Here is a 25,942-nt window from a genome sequence, read left to right as displayed (position 1 = left end):
CTCGACAATACGCGCATTGGGGAATTAACGATTGTAGCATGTGTTATTCTCAGGTGAATCCCGTTTCTGCCTAACTGGATCCGATGGACGTGTAAGAGTTTGGAGGAGAACCGGTGAACGATTTTCACAAGCTTGCATTGCTCCAAGAATGCCATTTGGTGGAGGCTCCGTCATGGCTTGGGGAGGTATATCTTCCGACTTCCACACAGAATTACCCTTCATCGAAAATGGGTCTCTAACTGCTCGAAGGTACATTACGGAGATTCAGGAAGAACATGTTATGCCCAACATGGCAGGGCTTGGAGAAAACGCCGTTTTTATGCAGGACAACGTGCGACCGCGCATTGCCAGGATCAATATGTCATACTTGGACGAAGTTGGAATTACGAGGGTACCCTGGCCAGCTAGGTCTCCGGACCTGAATCCCATCGAACATCTCTGGGACGATTTGAAAAAAACGTATTCAAACCCATACACCTCCTCCTAACAACGCACAGGAGCTTAAGGATCTGTTAGTGAGAGAGTGGAATAACATACCACAACATGTAATCCGGAGAAAAATTGAGAGTATGCCCCGTCGTCTGCAAGAGGTTATTAGAGCAAGAGGAGGCATTACACGATATTGGTCATTGAAATTTCACTGATTTTTTACCACGTTCTGTATTTTCCATTTTTTTTTCGTATGTCTGTTTTATCAACAATTTGATTTGTTTTCTGTTTTTTTTTTTCAATAAAAACAATAAAAAACCATTTTTTTTCTTTCAAAACAAACATTGATGAAAAATAAAAAATACATTAGCCAAAAAAAGGTTATTACTGCACCAGAGGCAAAAATATTTAAGAAACTTGAAATTTTCAAGATGACCCGGATTTTATGATCACGAGTGTAATATGGAGACTGAAAACATACAATTACATACATGTTTACAGTCTTATTTTAAAAATATCCAAATATCTTGGCAATATCACTGGAATAAAATTCCTTCCAAGCTTCGTGATATCCATCCCATCATTAAAATGCTTGAGCTTCCTTTCATGACACGAAAAAACAAAATCGTAATTTCGGCCATACAAGACTAACTCATAAATATTTAATGACTCTTCAAGATCCACCTACATGTACACATTGTGGTAATATTCTCTCTGTTAAACATATTCTCGTAAACTGCCCCTATTTCAACAACAGCAGAAACAAGAGTCTTTTGAGTCGAAATCTACAAAATATTGTCAGCTCGCGAGGTCAATTCCATAACCCTATTAATATCCTCTATGAAACCAAGCTTTACCAGGACATTTAGAACATTTAGTAGAAAAATTGATAATTGTACCAATATTTAATGTATTTTTAATGTATTTCTTTATCGATTGTAATGTTACATTCTTGTAGTGTAATGTAATAAAATTGTACCTGTGTCAGTGACCTACGCTGTCGAGGCACGTAAAGCTAAAAAAAATTTGTAAAAAAGTCTTCTTTAGTAGAATAATTCGATTTCGGTTTAAAAAATGTAAAAATTAATATTTTCTGCTATAAATCTACTGTAAATAATATCAATTTTTGATGAAACACTAGTATATGTGATCTAATTTTGATAAATGGTTTCAGGATGCACCAAGTCTGAGAAAAAACAACCACGAAAATACTGATTTGTCCAAACCACACTTGTATCCCTTACAAGAAGTCAGAAAAGTTTCTTTCAATCCAAATAGGCAAGCAAGCCTGTACTTCGCCAGTGGATACCAAATTGGTTTCGTTAGAATATCCTACTTGAAGTTTCTTGAAAAAGATCCGCAGATTATTAGCTCAGAAAAGTGGGGAGAACCGGTAACTTATGAATAATACAATCTTGTTCATATGATTCTTCTTAAACGTCCACGATTCTATTTTTACCTTTTTCTTGGTGTTTTTTTTTTTTAATTAATTTTACTCGAACTATGGAAGTGTCAATTTTTATTTATAAATCAATTATTCAATTGTTACTTTCTTTTTATCTGCAATCATTCCATTATTCAGTACATTGTTCACTTATTATTAAATATTAAATTATTGACTTAAACACATAATGTTACCTAATCATTAAAATATCGGGAAATAATTAATCACCTATTAAATTCACGCAGACAATGTAGCTAGTAATGTGACGTCAGTACCGTCGTCTATCAGTTACACATCGAGCATAAAGACAAAAGAGGGAATGTAAAGGTAGTGGGGGCAAAAATATTGTTAGACAGGAAATGCCATCTTGAGAGGCCACATTAAACAAGGAAAGAGAGACTCTTTCCTTGTTTAAGAAATCAAATTTAGTTGGGTTATGTTATTGCTGATGTTATTGTTTGTCCCAACTGTCACATGAAAGATTATTTGTATTTTCTATTGAAGTTTTTTAACAATTGTTTCACATTTTAGACTATTATTGTTATTATTTAATTAAAACTTTGTTATGTTCTAGTGTTAAAAAAAGTGTATTATGTATTAATATTATGTAATAGTAATATTATGTAATATAACAAATAAATAGAAAAATTAGAACCCCTACACCACTGTATGATTATTGTGAAGTGTCATGAAATTTAAATTTGGCGCATTCGTATTTCCGGAATGTCCGCCATCAGAGGCCACTTTTTGGTCTCCTTTTCATAACGATTAAATTCCCTCTTTTGTCTTTTTGCTCGATGCCGACGCTACTAACCTAACCTAAATTTGGTAAAAAAAAACATCGAGTATAAATGTAAAGGTGGTTGCCTAAATTAGGTAAAAGTATATGCAAAAAGAAGAAAGGCTAATAGTCTTAATGGAGTAGATTCAAGTCGTGGACTTTTTAATTCTTTTTTAGTCGTGAATATATAAATCTAAGCAATTTTATGCCGGGCCGTTGAATAAAGTATTACATATATTTGTATAAAATGTAATTTAAATAATTTATTGTAAATTGTATAAAATGTTAATTTATTAATATAAATATTTTTTTAACTCGTTTTATATATTTTATTTCTGTAATAAATGGTTCTACGTAAATAGTCGTTTTTATTTTTTAACCTATACTCAATTTTCACCGTTGCGGTTCAGCGGTCTTTACGAGGTAAGTTCCACATAAATTGGTTTATTAGAAAAACACATATTTCTATGATCTGTTATTATTTTGGTTCTAAAGTAACAATCTTATTCGACAACCATAAACGAAATTCGCCTTGTTCAGGTGTAGTGGCGGTGCGTGGTGAGTTGTCAACGAACTACATTAATGCTAAAAGAACGTAACAACAGTGTTCAAATTTTGCAACTTACAAAAATTCACTCACTTAGTATGCGATAAGTTGAATATAAAATAAAATATAAAAAAGTTCATTATAAAATATAAAGGAAAACGATGAAATATGAAAAACGTTTGACATTTTACAGATTTTTCAATGTTGCGTTCGTTTAGCTTTAATGTAGTTCGTAGATAACTCACCACGCACCGCCACTCATCATTTACAGGGCGAATGACAGAGAGCATAACAATAATACGAGGGCACAACGATATAAAATATATATTTTTTTCTCTTATAATTTTATTGTATAATTGTTTTTAAGTAATTTTTTGCCTTTTAATTTTTATCGACTTGCGCTGCAGTAGTTTAGCTCTTTTTATGAAGTAAGACCCATAATTTTCAATAGAAGGCGTAACCATAAATAATGCAATGTCTGCAAAAAAACTATAATGTAAAAAAGTAACAGAGTTTCGATATAAGACAGATTTTAGTCTTGAACAATAGAAGCAATATTTTTTCAAATAAAACTGATCGGAAAAATGATATATGACAGAAAGTATGTCAGTAAATGACAGGAAGCGTAACAAGATGAGGAGGTAAAATGCAAACAAGCTTAAGTCACAAATAAGTAACTTTTTAAGGAGGGCGAAAAACTTGTAGCTATTTTCTGAAAAAGGATAATGAGTTCTAATCAATGTTATGCAATAGTATTGGTTTCAAACATGAGATTAAAACACTTATTCAGTTAGGGTAGCTAAAAAATAGTTTAAAAAGTTAATTTTGTTTTGACAATAAGACCTTTTGCACGAACTCAGTGGAAATAAGTCGTTTTGCATGTAAAAAGTTAGGTACATAAAATAATTTGCATGTAAATAAACTAAAGGAACAATGGTTTTCTGAATGAACTTCTATTTTTATAATATGATAATATAGAGCTTACCTAAGTGACAAACATTGTCATAATAGGTAGTTAATGCAACAAACAGATTTTTAAATATGGAAGTCACAGCGCTCATCGTCGAGACAGTCAAATTAATTTCTGCTCCTCACCAGCAGCAGCCATGATTTCACCAAAAATCAAACTCAAACACCGACCAAGGCGTGGGTCAGAAAAACATTTTTTTCAAAAGTTTGTGAACATCTTTGTCTTTTCTTTGGTTAACACATGAGGAAGTGGGAGTTCTTCAAGTCTTACTTGTCTAAGATTCTTTTTCTCTTTCTTTCTCAAATATATAAAACACTTTTTTTCTTCATACTTGCAGTTTTTCAAGCCTCTTAACAACACAATATTTTTCTAAGACTTTCTTTTTACCTTTTTTTTTTGGAGCAGCTTAATTTCTTCTTGTGTCCGGTAGCATAATTCAATTCTCATCAGTTCAATAAATGATTGGATGTCCTTACAGTATTCACTTATGCTTCTTATTAACAAGAAGTGCAGGAAGTCGTTTGCAGATTCTTATAAAACTGATTATTTGTTTATAGGGTCAATTATTTTACGAAAAACAATTAAATTATTTTGAATGTGCGTCACCTAACAGCAGAGTGGCAGATCAATTATTACTCAAGATCCATAAGATGTTTGTAATATATAGATATAACTTATTTTTTTAAATAAAACTTGTAACAAATGGGAAATCGTTTGTAGATTAATATAAAACTAAGTAATTGTTTGTAGAGTCTACTAATTAGTTATTTTATGGGTAATATAGATAACGACAAAACAAATAAATCATTCTGAGCGTGGCGCCATTTATAAATGAGTTGTCTCGTAAGTAATAATTACTAATCTAGCACTGTGCTATTAGATGGCGCACACTCGGAATAATTTAATTATTTTTTATTCCATTAGTTTCTATCTTAAAAATAAATAATTTTCATTTATGTATCGACTAGGATGATACCCAAAAATAATGAATTGTGAAATAATTAATTGGCCTACAAAAAAAACAAGACCTATTACAATCATCTACTAATTACCTACAATCGGTTGCATTTTCTCATTATTCTTATCAGAATATTTTTAGGTCTACCACATTGAGGTATATATCCCCGTTATCAGAATAAAAGTCACCTTAAATACCTCTATTGAGTTTATTTTAATTTTATATTAATATGTTTATATGTACAGATTTTCACGAACAGTATTCTCGTATTCTAGAATTGTAGAAGAAGAAGATATTGTAGAAAGAACCCCCAGGTATAAAAAAGATTTTCTAAGTATTTGACTAGAAGAACAAGATCTGCCATCTTGCCTAGGGTGGTGGTTAGGAGATTCTTTTTATGAATTCTTTTGCTGCTTCCGTTGGTATTATTCGCTAAAATAAACAAAACATTATTAGAATACGGTAAAAATTATGATTTAGGGAATGGGTGATTCAATAGATATGAGAAGGGTAGTGAAGATAAGAAATATAAGGTTTCGGTATTGATAATAGGTTTTTATTTCGGCAATGGGATGAAAATAAGTCTCAGATGCCCCAGAACATCGTGAAATCTTGTCGATCTAACTGATCTGTTATTTCGATTTCTGACATTCAGCATCTAAAATTGGCGCAGTCATTCGACCGCTCACTGGTAGAATCAACATCAAGTTAAAGTGGATTTAAAATATCTTTTGCTATCGATTAAAAAAAAACTTCGCTGTGACAGTTTTTGTCTCTATACGCCATTCTTTAAAAGAATGTTAAAATGTAAAAAGTCATTTAAACTTCAAAAACACGTATCGGTAATCCATAAAAGGAGTAATAGTGAAACACCTGCAAGTCAAACACGTAATTGAAAAATTAAATAAAAAAATATGTTCATCTTACCTGACCTATACCGGCAATAAGTGTAAGTAAGGACCTTTTTGGTGGCCTACAAAACTTCTTACCCCCTTCTTGGCAACATAAATTGGGAAAGCAGTCCAGAGGAGATTCGCATGGTTTCGGGAATAAATCTAACAGCGGTGGTGGTGGGGCTGTACATTGCATGTAGCTAACGAGAGCCCTAAAAGCTACAAATTATAAATCTATTAGTCTGACAATATTGAGTACCTAAAAGAGCACCATAATCATGTAGGTGGACAGGATAAATATCTAGTGGGCCTGCGATTTATAAATGGGTATTTACTCTTACTTTGGGTATAGATTTCTTTACTTCAATCTCCTTAGTATCAAGTTGATCACTTGGTAAAGTGTTGAATAACTCGAAACACGTGTAGAACAATGGTAAAATTAGAATTAAAATGCAATCTTTTACTTTCATTTTAACGTCTTTTCTCTACGTAAAGAGCGAAAAAGATAGTGTTTTTCAAAGGTAAACCATAGATGCATGTCGAAGTAAAAGGTTATTCCTAGCGTCGTTCAACAGCCTTCAGTAAAAGGCTTTGGATTTGCGGTTCATCTAATTTGCTATCAAAGAGAGGTCTCCCGACTTCTTGTTATTCTGTTTTAGCTTTTGCTATTACTACTTTCGCTTTCATTTTGTAATCATATAGATTTGAAGATCTGTGTCCCCTTTAAGAAATCAAGAAAGTTTGTTTCAATCCACCGGCATACAAGCATGTACTTTACTGCTGGATACCAAATTGGTTTCGTTAGCAAATCCTATTTGAAGTTTCTTGGAAAAAATCCGCAGATTACTAGCTCAGAAAATTGGGGTAAATCGGTAACTCATGAATAATACATCTGCTTTAAACGATTCTTCTTAAACGTTCACGATTCTACTTTTACCTTTTCCTTGTTCTTTAAATTAATTTTACTCTAACTATTTTTATTTACAAATTCAAATCTAAAAAACACACTCGAGATTCTTGGCCCCACCTATTCTACTTCCTCAATTGTAACTTTCTTTTTGTATACCATCATTTCATTATTCAGTAAATTGTTCAATCGGAGCTCTTCTGTTTAGATAACCATAACAACTAACCTCTAATAATGGAGACAACACATGAAGAAAAAGAAGTTGGCTCTCCCTCTTTTGCAAGAATGTGTAAACAAAAGCCATGCTATAATGCTATTGCTAATTCTAGCATATCCTCTCCAGCTTGATTTCTAGTTCCAAAACCTACTCCTCTGTGCATTGGCCTACATGTGCGTTAAATTCACCTCGTGTTATGGCTTTCTCCTCTGATGAAATATAATTTAGTATGTCTCCTAATTGATTATGGAAAACTTTTCTTTCATTCTCACCCAGATCGATTTGAGGAGCGTACACTCACATGCTTCAAGATCTTTATACTAAATGTGATTGATATTATAAACACCATAAAAACAGTCATATATCAAAAGCATTGTTTGACCATATTTCTAACCAAAGGAAATCCAAAGATTTCCTTAAAGATATCTGATAAACCAGCTAAGAAAATGACTTTTCCGATATTATCTTCAGAAACTGACGTTAAGCAGAGCTTTTTTTTTGACCTGTAAAGAACTTCTTGTTCATGATGCGTTCTGGCATCTGGGTTCATGTGAAAAAATTAATTCGCATATTCAAACCTCTTGTGGACATTATTACTGAAATAGAATCTAGAATCCAATATACCTTTGGTAAATAAAGTTTACACAAAATTAAAACAGTTGAAGTACATTCTGAACAAACAACTCTCTGGGTCCCCTTTTTCTAAAAATCCGAAAAAAACCAGTTTATTTTAAATTTAATACAAGGATGAAATCTGCTGTAGACCCAATCCATATGGCAGCTGATTTATTGAATCCTGCTTCACAAGGACACACATTATCACAAATACAGCTTCTTGATACTATCGGTTTTCTATATGTTGACAGTATATAGCAAATGGACGTATGTAATAAAAATTGGTGAAAATTTTTCGGATTGTAAAGATAAAGGTTTATGGAGACATCAGTTCAAAGTTTTGCTGATAACTTTTCGTAAATTTAATGAAAAGGTATTCTAAGATTATTTTTTTAACTGAGATAGCCATTTTTTAAAATGCATTATTTGTTTATTTATTAAGAGTAAGGCTTTAAACTCTGATAATAAATCAGTTAACCCTTCAACTTATCAGTCATCATTGCAGATATAAAAATCGTAAATTTTTTACTTAAATTAACGATTTAAAAATGTCTTCTAAGAGGAATCTCCAATTTGGAAAGTGGTGGGGAAAATGATCTAATAGCATTCCAAGTAAAACGAAGACTTCAAATAGCGCTTGAACATTTTATGAGTTCTGCATCTGCAGCAATAATGGATCAATGTGAATGTTTTTTTTTTTTTAAATCTGGGTAGCGCTTGAAAGTAATAAAAACTAAGCAGTCCTTTTCGCAATATTTTACTTTTTTTTTAATCTGATTTATAATAATGATTTATTACCGGAGTGAGTTTAAATTCTTCTTCTTTTTAATCCTCTATTATCCATTTTTTGGACATTTCTTCTTTTTAATCCTTTATTATCCATTTTTTGGACATAGGTCTGTGATCCATACCATCTGTGATCTTCCTCTTGTTCGTATACTTCTGTATAGTTTCCAATGTTGTGTTGTGGCGTTCCAACGTTGGTCCTTTTGTCTAGCAGTATGGTCTGCCAATCCTTGGCTGGGATCGGCTTCTGCTATTATTCTACAAATGTCCTATTTTTTCGTAATTAAAATATCTGTTTTATTTTAGGATTTTTGTTTTTGCGGTAATATCCCAAATGCTTAACATTTGGGATAAAATAGGTTGTTGGTTATCTGCGGTAGTGACTTACTGCTTATTTTCTCGAAATCTTACTTCTTTAAATTTTAGACAAGATCTGGAAATACTTATCGCCACTTTATACTCCTCGGCTGAGATTAATGCGCCATTTACCGTTTTTTGATGTTGTAATCGGAGAGATTGTTGCATTTTAACTTACCGTAGTCTATCTATGAATGCCTGTATACCAACTTGTTCCAGAAAATTTTTAGGTGCCAAATATAATAAACTTTTATTAATATCTACTTTAAATTCTTGCAGGCTTTTGTTATGTTGTTGATATAAATCTTTCAGCTGACTTTGGAAAACCTGCTGTAGATGCTACTGGTCTTGTCTCTAAAGCTTGAACGAGAAAGATATAACTGGGTGCATTCTGGGAAAGAAATTGCAAAAGGGTAGCTGCTTGTCTTCGAAGCGACACTATCAAGGATGCTGCCATTTCTTTCTCAGTCCAGCCATTTGTTCTAGCTGAAGCTTCGAATTAAAACCGATAAGTTTCCCATGTTGTTTGGCCATCAGGTGGTTTAACAATTTTGCTAGTTCTAATTGTGCCTGGTTTAACTATGGACAATAATATTGCTGTTTGTTCAGATTAGTTACTGAAACAATATTGGATACGGAAGCTTGGGTACCAATTTTTCTTTGTAACTGAACGTTCTATCTCTACACGCTTACGCCTTCCTTCTCTACTTTCTCTTCTTGCCTACGCTTGTCCTTTGTCTCTTTTTCTTTTTGTCTACGCTTCTCCTTCAGCTCTTTATTTTCTTGCCTACGCTTCCCCTTTTTCTCTTCATCTTCTTGTCTATGCGTCTCCTTCTTCTTTTCCATTTATAAAAACCACGTGGGGTATAAATTTCTTTATCAAGTTCGGTAGATCTTGTATTAACCATTAACAATTAACTATTATCTCTTTTATTCCACCGCTGTCATCAATGTTACACTTCTTTAAAATAACTTTGATTGAAAACAGTAAACAATATTACAATACTTGATAACAACTCTAATAAGAATGACAGAACTATTTATAAAGTTAACAGATACGTTCAAAAGACCTCAGCGGCTGGACACTAAGCGGTAACGTTTAGCCGTCTCGATTACAAGTCGCTGGCAGTTAGAAGCTGTTAAATTTTTTAAGCCTACTTTTTTCCGCTGGATAAACTCAGCGGTTGCTTGGGCATGTGTACGCTTTGCGTACAATGTATATGCATGTATGTACAACGAGAATAATTATTTATAGAAGTATTTATGTACATATTGAGGTTAGATTGTGCATTCAGAAGTTTTTGTATGCTGGCTATAAGACGCTGGTTATAACCACATAGCCGCTTTGCGCTTTCAGCTGCTGAGATCTGATGAACGTACACAATTAACACTACTACTTGAACTGTCAACTTCATGTTTACAGTTCAAACATAGACGTACATGGACTGAGCAGTCTGTAGAGCTAAGTGACGATACCATCTTTGTTGTCGTTGTTAGTTGTATCTCTATTTTACATATATATAATTTCGGTTTACAACGTTCTTCGACGTCTTCCGATTTCCAATCTCCATCTCATTCTATCGTTCCATAGATCGTCTTCCAGTTCTCTTTCTCTGATTTCTTTATCAACTCCTTCTCTCCAACTTCTTCTAGGCCTTCCTGGTCTTCGCCTACCTCTTGGTTGCCATTCAAGAATTTGTCTTGGTATTCTATTCTCCGGCATTCTCCTTACGTGTCCGTACCATCTGAGTTGTGTCGTTTTGATGTCATCAACAATATTATGTGTAACCCCCATGATTTCTCGGACTCTCTCGTTTGTTATCTCTATTTTTAGAGATAACAACTTTAAAATAGAAAAAAAAAATAGAAAAAAAAAAATCTCTATTTTACATCAAGAAAGTATAGCAACGTCTCTTTTTGTTTGGGAAAGAGAGGTCTATGGTTACAAACCTTATAAGACATTTCGCAATATTTCGATGTCATCTAGAACATTCTAGATTTTTAATACTTCTTCTTTTTCGTTAAGGGACTTTTATGGATAAATCTTATGAGAATTATCACTAGGAATCACAATCCAATCGTCAAGTACGACTCAAAAGACTAGATACTTACGTTCAACAAGTTGTCTTGGTGCGGGTATAGTTTCCCATAATGGCTGCGCAGTCCTGCAATAGCTAACAGTTTCTCCAGACCTTAGAGTCTCCGGACAACAGATTCTAGGCGCACATTCATCGTCAGCGCTACATTCTTTTACCTCGAAAATTTCAGCGAGTGGTTCTTTGGGACAGGTTTGTTGAACAAATCCGAATAAAGTTGCTAAAAAAACAAGAGTTGTAAGACAGAGATAAATAATTTTCAGAATGGTAAATATTGACCGAATTGAGATTTATAAATATTTATCTTGTAGAAAAGAAAATTTATAACGAATATTGATATATAAGGTACAATACAACAAGTAGACTGTTCCTAATATTTGATTCTTTGATCCAGAATAAATAAATAAAATTTACTTTTTCTATAAACGTTACTTACGCGAATGAGTTGGTTCAGGTTTTGGAGGCTTGACTCCATTGATGCATCTTTTATCACAACACAGCACCGTTTTACCGAATATACCACAATCTTTTTTTGTTGAGCACGGTAATGCAAACAGTGGCAGTTGAGCATCTTTTCCAGGACAAATATACTTTGGTTCTGCTTTAGGCAAGGATTTCGATTTTTCGTCTGGTTTAGGCGATGAAACCTTTTCTGTTGTTTCCTTTACGTCCCCATCTAATTTGTTGTCTAGACAGAGTAAAACAAATATATTGGATTATTTATTTATTAAATGAATTTTTTTAAGAAGACGTGTAGAACGTCCCTTAGAAAGGTGGAAGGTACTTTGATAGCCTGAACCAGTGACGTAGCCAGGATTTTATTTCGTTACGTATCCACTAATTTAAGTCAATCTCCTCTCTCTACAAAACGTTTAGAAATTCAATCCACAAATGAATTATTAAATTTTTTTTTAATATTTATTTTTATAATTTTCTTTTATAACAATTTATAACCAGAATACTTACTCTTTTTAATATAATTCTTTGAAAAATTATAACAATACAATGGTCCTGATAAAGTATTTTTGTAAATATTTTTATTGAAAATGTACGTATAAGAAAAATAGTATTTGTAAGAGAAAGAGTTGAATTTTAATTAAAAAAAATATTATAATAAATAAAAATTTATAAACTATGTTTTTCACTACATTAATTAGATATATTACTTTTTAATTGCAATATGAAATATCTGGGGTGAAATCTTCCATCCATCCAATGGCACTACAGCCCAAATCGGGCCTTGGCCTCGTTCAACAGGCTTCTCCAATCATCTCGATTTACCGCTGTTCTTTTCCATGAACGCGTTCCTAGGCAGTTCCTGGCATCCTCATCGACTTCGTCTTCCATCTCTTTTTAGGTCTTCCAACAGGTCTTTTTTCCTGCATTCTTGCATTTAATAATTTTCTGGGGATTCTATTCTCATGCATGCGGACCACGTGCCCTGCCCACCGTAATCTCTGCAGTTTAGTGTGTTGTGCTAGAGTTGGTTCTCTATATTGCTCGTATATTTCTCTATTATACCTAATTCGCCAGTTGTTGTTTTCACTTATTGGGCCCAAGATCCTACGTAATATTTTTCTTTCAAACACATCTAATGCATTGGCAGATTTCTGTGTCACCACCCATGTTTCACAACCATAACTTACTATGGGCCTGATTATTGTTTTATAGACCCGGAGTTTTGTTTTCCGGTGTATCGCGATTTGAATATGTGGCCCATCGCGAAATAGGCTTTATTTGCCAGCATAAGCCTGCTATTTATTTCTGGTTCTTCTTCATTGCTTGCGACCAAATCCATTCCTAGGTATATGAATATATTTACATGTTCTATGGGGGTGTGAAATATTGGGGTGCCAAAAATAATAGCATATTATAACTTATACAAATACTTATTGAAATGCAAAATTCTAGGTTTTAAGTAAAGTAGAAACAAAAAGTTTAGAAATTAAAGTAGAAAAGAAGGAAAAAATGGAAGCTCCTTTAAATTGGAGGTGGAAGATGGATCAGTTGTAGAATTCGAAAAGGTGGATGAATATATGTACATAGGTACTCTTATTGATCAGCCATGTAAGGAAGAAACTGAAATCAACCTGACCAAGAGCAACAGGTGTGCTGGAGCCATGAGCAAAATAATTAAGGCCAAAGATATATCTCGTAATACAAAAATAAGAGAATACAAAACTATAATTAGACCAACAATGCTATACGCTGCCGAGACATGGAATATGAACAAAACCATACAGGACAGATTGGAAGCATGGGAAAGAAAGATACTTCGCAGAATGTTTGGTGGAAAAGTAGTGAAGAAGAAGAACTAATGCAGAAGTGTACCAATTGTATGCTAACTCTACAATAACAAAAGTGGTGAAAAAACGTAAACTGGAATGGCTCGGACATCTAGAAAGAATGCAAGGTAATAGAATAGTCAAGAATATTGTTTGGAAAGTACCTACCTGAAGGCAAAAAATGAGAGAAAGGCCAATAAAGAAATGGAGAGATGTAGTGATGGAAGATTTCAGAGAGATGGGAATCAGAGATTGAAAGCTGATAGCTAAGAACAGAAAACGATGGAAATTATCCATCCAGAAATGGGCCTAAAAGGCTTGTTAACGCTATACATACATACATCTAACAGTACTAAGGAAGTCGTAAGAAACACTTTCAAGAACCAAGAGGAAAATTAAGAAACTGCTTTTTTTATCGCTGAACATAACGCACTGTTTTTCTCGAGCTTTCGTGACCAGATTGAAAAAGTTAGTTATAAGTGCTCGATGCTCATATAAAACATAACCTGAAAGTTATCCAAATACTGTCTGCTACTAGTAACTGGGCACTATTTAAAATAGTTTAAGAGGCATTACTTCCTAATAAAAGGTTTTGTGAATAGAACAAATATTATTCGATTTACATCTTTACAATAATCTTCAGAAAAAACAAAATATTTGTTAAATTTAAAATTGAATTGACCAAATAAATATGTTTTACGTATGTATTGAATTTTAAAATCATGAACATTTATTAATATTTCAGAAGGTTTCAGGACACCCTGTACTCCTCCCCGGGCTACGTCACCGCTCTAAACAGACAAAATACCTAATTACTCGAATAAAGAGAAAGAAAAACATATTTTGTTTCTGTTTACATAATATTAGCTATGAAATGTAAATTACCCTTAATAGGGTAATCAAAATAGTGAGCCACCTATAAATGTTAAGTGCATTGTGTTGTGAAGACATCCGATAAATGCAAATCACTAAAACTACCTTGGCCGAAGATATAATAGCATTTTTTGAGACCAAGGTCACAAGTTACACAATTCTCCGACTTGTATATGAAAATGTAGGTGAACAACAACAGGAAAAATATTAACTGCAATTTTTTATATACAATTAACAACGTTTAATTCTTTATCAAATTACACTTTTTGATTGATTTGCTGTATTGCTTCATAGCAAAGGACAAACTTTAAACGACCAATAAATTATTGTTTGTATAGTACACTCTAGTTAACTAGTCTCACTGAAAAAGTCAGTGATTATTAAAACTATAAAACAATTGTCAAGCATGTCAATTTGAGTTTTAACTGGAGTCTATTTCTCGACAGAATCAATTATGTATCGTGAATCACACTCGATATAAAGGTTTCTGTAAATAACGTTCACAAAATATATATTGCTTCATTATCCTAACGGCGTCTTAAAAAATATGGTAAGTAATAAAAATAATCTCCCCTTAGAAATCTTCTATTGTTGAAAATTTGTAAGTTATCGGGACCGACTTAAATCCTGATTAAACACATCTGTAAATTTTTAAGATTCTACATTCTAAAAATTTGCCCTGCATTGAAATTAAATCTAATATCGTTTTTCTGTTCTACTTAAAATTTATAGTCTTCACTACTTAATACGGTAAATTTTGGGGTTTTCAGGGAGTATATGAGTGAACAAGTTGTGATATTTAGCGAAATATTGTTACAATGTGAAATTGTGATAACGATAACAATAACGATAAATATTGTTACAATATGAAATTGTAATGACGATAACACAAAAGAAGCTTCTGTTGAAACCGTTGTTGAAAATTGAGATTTAGAAGAGATTACTGTCATTCAAGGGCAAGAATCAGAAAGATGTCAAAGAACTCATCTGTCATTTCATGCGAAAGAAATAGTTAATAATGTTTTTTAAACGTTAACCGATAGGCGTGTGAGTATATTATTTTTAGACAAGACACACACGAGTCTTCATCATTACTAAATCTTGCGTCGATTATCACCAAGACACAATCGAAGAGTTATTTGAAGACTGGTGTAAAAACAAATTAATACCAGATATAGCACCAAATAGTATAATTGTTATGGACAATACTTCGTATCGTAGTAGACAATTAACTAAAGACCCTTGTGACAATGATACTAAAGTTACTATTAAAAATTACATATACGAAATGTATACGAAAAATAATTTATTGTAAATTTCGTGAGACCTTATCTATAAAAAATGGTCGAAACATCAGATATATTGGAAAATATCGATAGAAGAGAAAAAAATAGGAATTTATGATATCAGGATGTCCCTGAAGAATAAAAAATCGGTTGCCTGTAAAGTCGGTTTTACGGGCGAAGATTTTACGTGACAACGTCTTTTTCTCGGTAGAATATTTATTGATATGAATATTATTAAATTGCACAATAGGAACAATTAATTGAATGAAAATAAGAATTGCACAAATTTTAACTATAGAAATATATTTTGTTTACTAAAACATTGTACATGTAAACTTAAACTTAACTAATTTCTATTTGAGTGATTTTGTTGAGGATAGGACGATGATAGGAGAAATAGCATCGCACCAGCGGACCGATCATGTTTGAGTGGGAGAGAGACGCAAGGCATTCGCCGGTCCGGCGGGCCTCTCTCTCTCGTTCGGTGACTCATCGTAACAGACGACGTGAGCGGGCGTTACACTTTTTCATGAGTGACTCCGAGCCACAACCTAATTTAAGACGTTGTCACGTCAAAAAGAATATGTTTGTGATTAGTGTGTTTACATAATAACAATATTATGTAAATTCATCGTCATTATCAGTAGCTCGACAACCCTTTCTGGATCCTGGCTTGTTCTAGGATTTTCCGCCATTCTGTTCTGTTCCTTGCTTTGGTTTTCCAGTTGGTAATCTTAAATATTATGTAAATTATATTTTGTTAAATAACTTTGTAGTCTTTAAGAAGTCTATTAGGCTCTTGAGTCGGTTTGAACAGTTCAGAAGTTCTTTTAAACTGTGAGTTATATTGTTGGCAATGAGAGTGGCCTGGTAGTGTTGACATTATGTGTGAGGATATGCTTCACGGTAATAGGAATATCGTTGCAGTGGGAGTATACCTGTTGGTCTGTAGAGAACATAAGATGGCCGTGTATCAAACGTGTGTGTCCTATCCTCAATCTTCGTATTGCTATCTTCTCTGTTCTGTTCAGGGATGCTAGTGTTAAATAGCTGTTAACATTAGGTTGTATTTCTCTGAGCTTTGTGTCTTTGGTGATCCAAAGTTCCTGCCACTTGCCTTGGATATTCCTTTTGAATTTCGATTTTATCTTCTTGGAGCTGTATGTTGTAGATGGGTAAGTTGGATGTAGATTCTTTGGCAGCGCTGTAGATGTAGATATTCGGTATGGTGCTAATACTGTAGCAACTGTAGTGACAGAACAGCCAACTCCATCTGCGTTTCGGGATGCATCGGTATAAAGCACCTTATCGTAGTGGGATGTATTCACAATATCCTTGAAAGCTTGTCGAAAAATGATATTATTTATTTGTTGTATATTAAATTTACAGAGGGAATTGGTGTTTTAAAAAAGGTGTTTTAGACCATGCCGAGATTCTGATTTTATAGATGCAAGTGTTTAAGATAATTTTGTGTCTTGGCACAAGGGTTGTATGATCTGTGGGATTGAAAGTATACATCTGGGCAAGTGTACGAGTCCAGGTCTTGGCGAAGTCAGAAGATTAAATACAGGGTTAGTCGGATTCGATGAAATTCTGCTAGCATAAGATAGAAGTGGTTGCTGCCTCCGAATGTAAAGGGGGAGTTCATGATATTCACAATAGAGACTTTCAGTGGGACTGGATTGAAATGCATCTAATCATATTCAGAGAGCAGTGTTGTGAACAGAGTTTAACGATTGTAATAAATTATTGGATGCGGAAAAGTAAACAAAAAAAAAGATATATTTCGAGTAGTACACTTTCATCGGCACCCCATGAATGGTGGGACAATGTCTTTAATAAATTCATTCTGCTTAAGCAGTTGCCTGTTATTTTATCGATATGACGACGCCAGGTGAGTTTGTTATCGACAGTTAGTCCTAAAAACTTGTAATGATCATTTAACTCTAAATTTACTCCGTTTAGTGTTTTTTTGGGTATTTCTGCACTGTTGTATCTCCTGGAGAATTTATTTATTTTGGATTTATTGGAAGAGAACCTGAAGCCAGTTTTCTTGGACCATGTAGTAAGTGAATTTTGTAATAAAGATGTGGTTGCAGCATGCAGCTGTGGATTTTCCTTGACATTATCCAATAAGGTCGTCTGCGTATAAGGCAAATTTAACGGGAGATTTTATATGAGACCAAATATCATTTATGGCTAGTGGAAAGAGGGTAGAACTCAACATAGAACCTTCCGGTATACCATTTTTAGTGACTTCTTGTGACCTTTTGTGATTCTGAAATTTCTATTACTTAAAAAGTTGTTTATAAAGCATAATATGTTGCTCGTAAGATTATTTTCTACCAGTTTTTTAAGAATAACCTAGTTACATGTTGTATCTAAATCAAAAATTATTACGATTACGTCTTGCTTGGAGGTCATAGCATTTGCTATATCTGTTTGCAGGATCACTAAAATATTAGTGGTGCTTTGATAAGGTCTAAAACCTGATTGAGCAGATTTAAGGATATTGTTTTTTTCTAGATACTAGATTAATCGCTTATTGATCATTTTTTTCAATAATTTGCAAAGGATACAGTGTTTAAAATCCACAAAAAATTTGGATTGTTTGTTGTTACAATAAAACATAACATACACGCCTTCTAATGAAAACATATAAGTGAAATCCTATATGCAGTGAAAGGTTATATTAATTTCTTATTACAAAATGCAGTTATCTGCAACCTTGAGTTGATTAATTCCAATATCTACTTATTCTAAATGATTAAATAGCCAATATGTACCTTTGAAAAGTGAATGTAATGGGTTTAGTAAGGACCATGTACTACATATTACAAATAACCAATAAATATGAGAGTTATTTAGTAAATTTATTTGTTTGTAAATTCACATAATTATCAGGTGTGGAACGTTTCATCGTACAGAAAGGTTAATTGCATTGAGAGAACTGACATTATTTGCAGCAAAATAAGTTTTTAACTAGTAAGTAGTTAAAATAAATCCTAATAATGGAAATAACTAAATTAAATTTAGAAAATTATATTTTAAAATTAACGTTGTTGATGAAATCATATGCGATGATTGTGATTTTGTGGTACATCAGGGTTGTAATAGTGATACTGTCTCCGAAATGAGTGTTTCATAGCTAAGAAAAACTTAAAATTAAATGTTACTTAAACCAAAGCAATAGTTATAACTACCAAACATAAATATAGCAAGATACAGATATAAATGGAATGAATTTAAAAAATCATAAATGAGAAAATTTAAATTCTAACATCATTGCAATGTTATATAAGAGTACCTTACATAAACACCGAACTGGTGGAAATTTCTTGTGTGCTTTGCAACGATGCGATGTTCAAATCGGAAATGTGAGAAAAATCGGCAATATGCAGGACCGGATTGTAGATATCAAATGCAAACACAAACTGAATAATTTTTTAACAACTTAATAATCGTGTTATATAAAATAGATAATATGGAATAAAAAAAGAAAAAAACGATTTAAGGGAATTAAAAATGGAACAGAGAGTTACGCTTGATTCTTAAACATAAAAAGTTTGAGAGAGGGCTGTATGAGAAGATTTACCGATCATGACGATGAGATTAAAGATAAGCATATATTACATCTATCAGAGAACGAATCACTAATAAAGAGTCCTATTTTTATAATTACTTAATGGAACTTTTACTAAAATTGAAAACTATAGCATATTCGTTTTCGTTCAGAGTATTCTATGGAGTTAAAGCGTGGACTTTGGAAAAATCAAAGCTATATAAATTCGAAGTTTTCGAAAGATTTTATAGTTGACCTAAGTAAACAACAATCAGTTGATTGATTTTTTTTTCGGTTTTGGTAATAAAGCTTTATGTGGTGATCAAGAACACACCCATTACTTTTTCACAGTTTGAAGAATTCAAGTGTGGACGCAGCAGTCACAGTGAAGAATTACGCGAAGGTCGACCGGCCACAGCTATTGTTCTGGAAAACATCATCATTAACTGTATCATTGGGTCTAAAGATGAGTCAAATACAAACAATTTTGCATAAACATTTGGCATAGAATAAGTTTTTAAGTCGTTGGGTTTCTCATAATTAGATTGTTGCCCATAAGACATGTATGTCTACATTGGTGTTGAGTCACATTTGATTCAACAGCGGCAGTTCAAATTTTCAAATTTAGTATAAAACATCGTGACTGGTGATAAAACATGGATATATTACTACGAGCTCTCAACGAGAAATCACTAGAGTATAATAGACCAACATTTTTGTGTCTGATTGACCTAAAGAAAGCGTGTGATAGAGTAAGACTCAAAGATGTAATCTATCATCTGTATAATAGAGAAGTTCCTTTAAATATTATAAAAACTATCGAAAACATCTACCAAAACAACAAAATGGAAGTCAGAATAGATCGACAACTTACAGAACCTATAGAAATAGGCAGAGGAATAAGACAAGGTTACTTAGTGAGTCCCATGCTCTACAATTTAACCATATAAAATATACTCTGTTAAATAGCCCAAGATGAAGATAATCTGCAAATACTGGTCTCTAGATTTAACATAAGAGCAAAAGAATTTAATATGACAATCTCATTTCAGAAAACTAAAACAATAGTAGTCAGCAAAGACCCAACCAGATGTTAAACAGAAATTGATGGCATCAATATCGAACAAGTAATGGAAATAAAATACCTGGGAATTACAATGTCCAGCTATGGAGACCTGGACAAAGAAGTGAGAGATCAAGTACAAAAAGCAAATATACTGACAGGATGCCCTAATAACACTATATGGAGAAACATACACATGAACTCTGAGATGAAGTTGAGAATTTATAAAGTCAGTGTAATTCCAATAATGACATACATATGCCTCAGAAATAAGACCCGACACCGCCACAACGCAAAGGCTACTGGAAACAGCAGAGATGGGAGTACTGAGAAGAGAGGTCGAACTACGCTGAGAGATCGAAAGAGAAACGGAGACATTAGAAGAAAATGTAACGTACAGTGTATAAATGAATGGACAAATAATATAAACAAAAATGGAATAACCACATAAGCAGAATGAAGGAGACCCGTGTCGTCAAAATAGCAAAGGATAAGTCACCAATTGGCAGTAGAAGTATTGGATGACCGCGAAAAAGATAGAGTGAAAACCTTCCATAGAGATATTAATTCGCCAATGAACAAGCAGAATTGCTTATAAAGAGGAAGAAGAAGAAGAAGAAGAGCTCGCAACGAAAAACAAAACAACGGTATGGATGTTTTAAGTTAAGCCAAATCCAGCAAAAGTAGTCCTCGCTCGCAACGTTGACAAACAAATGGTAGCGAGATTTTTTAAGGAACCACATGTTGCCACAATTTCATTAGATAATGGTAGAACCATCAAAACTGAATATAATCATTTGTTTGTCAGAAGTGATTGATGAGCTTCGCAAAACAATTTCAATCGTCGCACACTCTTATATCTAAACATTTCCAGCTCTGACGCGGATCGTACAACATCTGAGTATCTGAAAACATCGATTTGGTGGACTAGTTTGTAAATAGTTTTGACTTAGCATCGTTGGATTTCCATTGGTTCATGACTGGCCTTTTGGCTTTGCTAGTGTCATTAACTTAGAAAAAAAATTCTTTTGGTACTCGAAAATCAATCATAAAGTACACGGTAAACGTTTAAAACGCCAGATGAGGCGTCTTAAAGTGAAAATAATAAAAGACAAATACTTAAAAAAAAACAGTGAAACAGTGAAGCTAATTTTGCCCAAAAATAAGTTTTCCGTCCTAAGAGATCTTATACCTAAAAGAGGTAATTAAAGAGAAAAAAATAAATAAAAAGCATTTTGTGTCGAAACAATATATAACGAAAATATATGTTGTTAAGTCTTAAATTCTGTTAGCTCGTGAAAATTACAAACATTCATTTATATGAATTTTCCCCTGTCTCTATATTTTTTTATATTATTTATAAAAATGAAGATTTTAGCGGCGGGAAGTTGTCCAATTGCCACCCTGTATAAATATACTATTAATTTTAACACAAAACTATTATTTAACTAATGTAACTGCCATACACACCAATCTAACGACTTTTTTTACTTACCTAAATCGAAGGTTAATGTCACTTCTTGCCCGGTAACAACCACAACATCGAACAGAAGAATTGCCAAACCAGTGCACAATACAATTTTCATCACACTCGACTTCATAATATTTGTTTTAATCGTTGTTACTGCTCCAGATAACCGAGAAACATTCTTCGGATACCTTTACTATCAACGGACCTGACTCGATAGTGTTATAATCTGTGGTTTTGCCGGCGCATTCAAAGGAACACCTCTCGGAGGACAATTTGCTTTCACGTAAAACTGCAATATGTGTTTGCGACTTGTTTAGAAGTGGAGGCTGATTTGCGTATAGGGGAGAGCTGAATTTTAAGAATACCATCATAAATATTAACGGATTTCTTAGATTATACTATTATATAAATCTATTTCGTCATACCGGATCGTTCAAAATCTAAACTTGTTGGTCAATAGTTGAGAAGGTCAATGTGGAAGGATGAGTGAGAGAAATTGGTACTGTAATTAACGCAGAATCAAAATTACGAAAAAAAAAACGTTCTCACATTTGGTGTTATAACATCTATTGTGTTTCGTCTGTTAATGGTAGCGCTTTAATAGGTATTAGAATTTAATTTAATAACTAATAATAACCCTTTCAAATATCCTTCTTAGTTAACTATCCCCTTGATATTATTCTGAATTCCACTGTAAATTATAAGAAAAAACCCAGAAAAAAATTAATGATATTATTTCGACAAGTATTTGGTCTGTTATTTATTTTACTCTTAATATTAACATCAAAATCTAATTTTATATATGTGGACATATTTTATATAAGTTTCCAACAACATGTATGCGGAACTACTGATAGTTTTAACCAACCAACAAATAATTTTAAGGTAGATCTTATTTTATCAGAATAAGACAAAATAAGAATTATTGAATTTCACAACCATAATAACAAGTTCAACAGTTTATTGCGACAACGTGTTGACCTGTCATTTTTTCTCCTCACCACTGGACATTTTATTAGTGTTGGACATAGATCTACCTTATAATTTTCCATCTACTTCGATCTTGTGCCTTTTGCATCCTTATGACAACATTTTAGATCATCAGTCCAACGTATTAGTGGACGACTTCTGCTTCCGTAGGTCTCATCTCTCTCTGTTGTGTTTGTATCTGTTATCTGTCATTCGAGCCACGTAACTTGCTTAATTCCACTTAATGAAACGTTAAAGTCTGATAATGAAACGCTCGCCAACATAGCACGCTCCATCGGCCTTTGAGCCACACACATCTTTTGCACTATTCTCTTTGTCATAGTCAACGTTTCCGCTCCGTAAGTCAACACTGGCAAAAGTTCAACTTGGCGAAGGCTTTACGTGGAACGAGAATGAATTAGAAAAGGAAATTAATATTGCCCTCTATTAATGCCAAACCTCCAACTCCGTTAGTGGTCATTCAAGACTATACCATGGCACTTATAGAGTGCTGGTAGCTGGCGATCAAACTTCACTCTATCACGCGAAAAGATCGAGATTTTGGTTTCATCACTCCAAATTACTTTACTCCACTGTTCTTCTGTACGTTATTTATGTGCGAAGCCCAATCAATGCATTTTTGCCTTTGTTTTTTGTTCAGGAGCGGTTTCTTTCTAGGGATTCTTGCTTGAAATCACTTTTCGCACAACTTTTTTCTGATAGTGCGGTCCAATATTTGTAAGCCAGTTGATTTAACAATAGCATTAATGTCTTTTGCTGATCTGCGATGATCTTCTAAAAACAGGTGGCATATTCTGCACTTCTCGTATTAAATAACTTTTGGTTTTCTGCCTGTTTTTTTTGCTGATTTTGTCGTTCCAGTATTATGATAACGTTTACAAACTTTAACGTTGACTATGATGACGTTAATCTTCTTCAAGAAGGGTAGATGCTTTGGCTTACTTTCCTGGCGACCAACAAGTTTTGGATTTCTAGGAGCCATTTTCGTTGAATCCAGACTGATATGTTCCTTTTCGACAATTGTACGAATGTTCCTTTCTGACAAAAATATCTACTACTGAAAGTCAATAATAAACACTGGAAGTCACACGAAAAACTCTGACACAATACAGTATTGGAAGTGTTGCCATTCAGAACTTTTGAGTCTTTGGCGTTTCGCTTGAATCCTTTTTTATTTTATTAAATATTTATGTAAATGTATTGCTATTTATTCAAAGCTTGTTGAACGACGCTAGGAATAACAAACAATGAAAAACGCTATCTTTTTCGCTCTTTATATAGATATATATTCCTTATATATTATTATATATTGTAATCTTTATTATACTATATTATTATCTTTTTCGTTTTCTTGCACTGTCTAGGGTCTGTCACAGGATCTCACGTCTAGTAAATTTTGCGCGTCTGGCTGCAACTTCATCCTCCCACCTTTTTCGTAGCCTTTCTTTAAGTCTTGCGCCCTGCATTTTACTGTCTAGGGCTCTTTTTGGCAATATTTAGATCTCCAATCTAACTACATGAGCAGCCCATCAAAGTCTCTGAAATTTGATCAATTCTAAGATCGGTGTGTCTTTGAATAGATGGTAGACTTCATGGTTTTACCTCAAATTCATTTATATCTAGCTTGGTAGATTATTATTTTAGATATTAACTTACATGTGTTTGGTAAAGACAACTGTAGCAAGTACAATTTAAATACTTTTTTTCTGAGTCATATTAAAGTCTTTACTTTTTTCCATCGACTCAGTATGCAGTTGTTTATGTATCAGTAATTTTTTTATTCCAGGTGTTCAGTTCTTGCATATAAATATAGCTACTACACAGCAAACTTTTTCATTTTAATTTACTCCAATGTATATGTAAGCTAATGATATGGAAGGGAATTTCACAGTGATTAGTTGATTGGTTTATTGATTCTCCACAGCAGTCTTCTTTTTCTTCTTATTCCTCTTCTTCTTCTTCTTTAAAAGAAATTCTGCTTGTTCATTGGCGGATTAATACCTCTATGAAAGGTTGTCACTCCATCTTTTGCGCGGTCGTCCGATAATTTTTCTGTCGATTGGCAGAAGCAGTCCTAAGGACTAATATTACCATAATAGTCAACTTTAGAAACTTTGGAGTAGTTCTTCTTTTATAAGGTTCCAAGGCACTTGCATCGTATAGTTCGAAAGTACTTTAAGCTAAATATGTAAACTTGGGGAACTTGGGAAAATAGGAAAACTTGTGAGTATGTAAACGAGAAGAACAGGCTCTTAAAGAGTGGTTTCCGTAGGATAAACATCATATTACGTCACCTGAAAGCAATTAGCTAGTTTTATTATACTCTAGAATATTTAATTTGTATTTTGTAACGATGTGCATCGAGAACTATCGCCACCGACTTACCACCGCTCTGTACGCACGTTGTCCCACCGCTTCCACAAGCTCCACCTCCACCACAAGTTCCACTTCTATCGATGCGCGCTGGAGATGAAAGATCAGTAATGGCATAAAACAACGTAAGCCGCAAGTGAGAATCAAGATCCTCCAGAAATTGATCTAGTGGAAACTTAACCGGGCCTTTGGGTATTGAATAAAGGCCAACCGTCCTGAGAATTCTATGAGTATATTGACCTGCGAACAACTCCACTGGCACTAGGGTATTGACCGAAGGCCAACCGCTTCTGCTAGAGTTTTGATCTAGTAGCAACTCCTGAAACCAACTTTAGAGTGTTAATCTGAGAGCAAGCCTTACCGTGACTGAGTGTTGATTAGTCACTTCCCGGTCCTTGTCGGATCAAGTATTGATCGATTCGTCCACCTCTAACCGAGATTATCCTTTCTCCTTGGCGCGCGCGCGTGCGTTTGTGTGTGTGTGTATGTACCAACGCATCGTATTTTAGTTTCAGTTTTATAACATGAATTGCATTTATTTTCGAAGGTATTAACAGTGGATCCTAGCGCCGTCATACCTCCGCCAGGATAAATATTTTATTTTTATTGTACGGAAGGAACTTTTTCTAACTATTTATTCAGAATATATTTTTCTTTGAAATAAATCTGTGTTTTATTGAGTCTCTAAGAGAGCTACTCATACAGCGCTACAAATTGGCGCTAAAAAAATAAATTCCGAAGTGGAAATTAAAACGGCAAAATAAATTGAAATTGCGGTCAAAATAAACTAAAATATGCAAATGGATGAAATCGAAGACAATGGATTCAGAACCATACTAAGTAACAAAGTAAGTATAGTAAGTACTTATAGTAAGGTATAATCCAGGCAATTAGTTTTTTAGAATCAAAACTAGGTATATTAATTTCAATTCGTTTTTTCCTCAGCTATCACTATAATATCGGATTTCCTTCTATGTCCTGATTAAAAACAAAAAAAAGCCGCAAAAACCAAGAACTGTTCGCAAGTGGTATCATCCTA

At 33.5% G+C, this 25,942-nt stretch overlaps 2 protein-coding genes across 2 annotated transcripts in view; one reads left to right on the top strand and one right to left on the bottom strand.

The window, feature by feature from the left end:
• The window catches only part of LOC140437838 (uncharacterized), a 35,227-nt gene extending 32,254 nt beyond the window's left edge, over positions 1–2,973 (top strand). The window contains exon 18 of the mRNA XM_072527606.1: positions 1,604–2,973. Coding sequence (XP_072383707.1) covers positions 1,604–1,837 — 234 coding nt within the window. The 3' untranslated portion in view covers positions 1,838–2,973. The remainder of the gene's footprint in view (positions 1–1,603) is intronic.
• Positions 2,974–5,329: 2,356 nt separating this feature from the next.
• On the bottom strand, positions 5,330–21,837 carry LOC140436305 (uncharacterized). Its single transcript, XM_072525013.1, has 5 exons — positions 21,565–21,837; positions 11,437–11,688; positions 11,017–11,220; positions 6,057–6,241; positions 5,330–5,561 (listed from the first exon to the last, which is right to left on the bottom strand). Exons 1-5 carry the CDS (start codon positions 21,668–21,670, stop codon positions 5,511–5,513), a joined length of 798 nt encoding a protein of 265 aa, XP_072381114.1. The 5' UTR covers positions 21,671–21,837; the 3' UTR covers positions 5,330–5,510.
• Positions 21,838–25,942: the final 4,105 nt, after the last annotated feature.

The sequence above is a fragment of the Diabrotica undecimpunctata genome, chromosome 3 (genome assembly GCF_040954645.1).
Source record: "Diabrotica undecimpunctata isolate CICGRU chromosome 3, icDiaUnde3, whole genome shotgun sequence".
Classification (NCBI taxonomy): Eukaryota; Metazoa; Arthropoda; class Insecta; order Coleoptera; family Chrysomelidae; genus Diabrotica; species Diabrotica undecimpunctata.
The sequence above is the reverse complement of the archived record's forward strand: the minus strand, read 5'-3'. Positions and strand labels throughout refer to the sequence as shown.

Excerpts from the sequence above, each read along its gene's own strand:
- LOC140436305 (XM_072525013.1), bottom strand. The coding sequence starts at position 21,670 with ATGAAGTCGAGTGTGATGAAAATTGTATTGTGCACTGGTTTGGCAATT. Across the intron at positions 11,221-11,436 it reads ACCTGAACCAACTCATTCGC|CAACTTTATTCGGATTTGTT; the intron begins GTAAGTAACGTT and ends TTGTTTTTTTAG. Across the intron at positions 6,242-11,016 it reads ACCAAGACAACTTGTTGAAC|CTTTTAGGGCTCTCGTTAGC; the intron begins GTAAGTATCTAG and ends TATAATTTGTAG.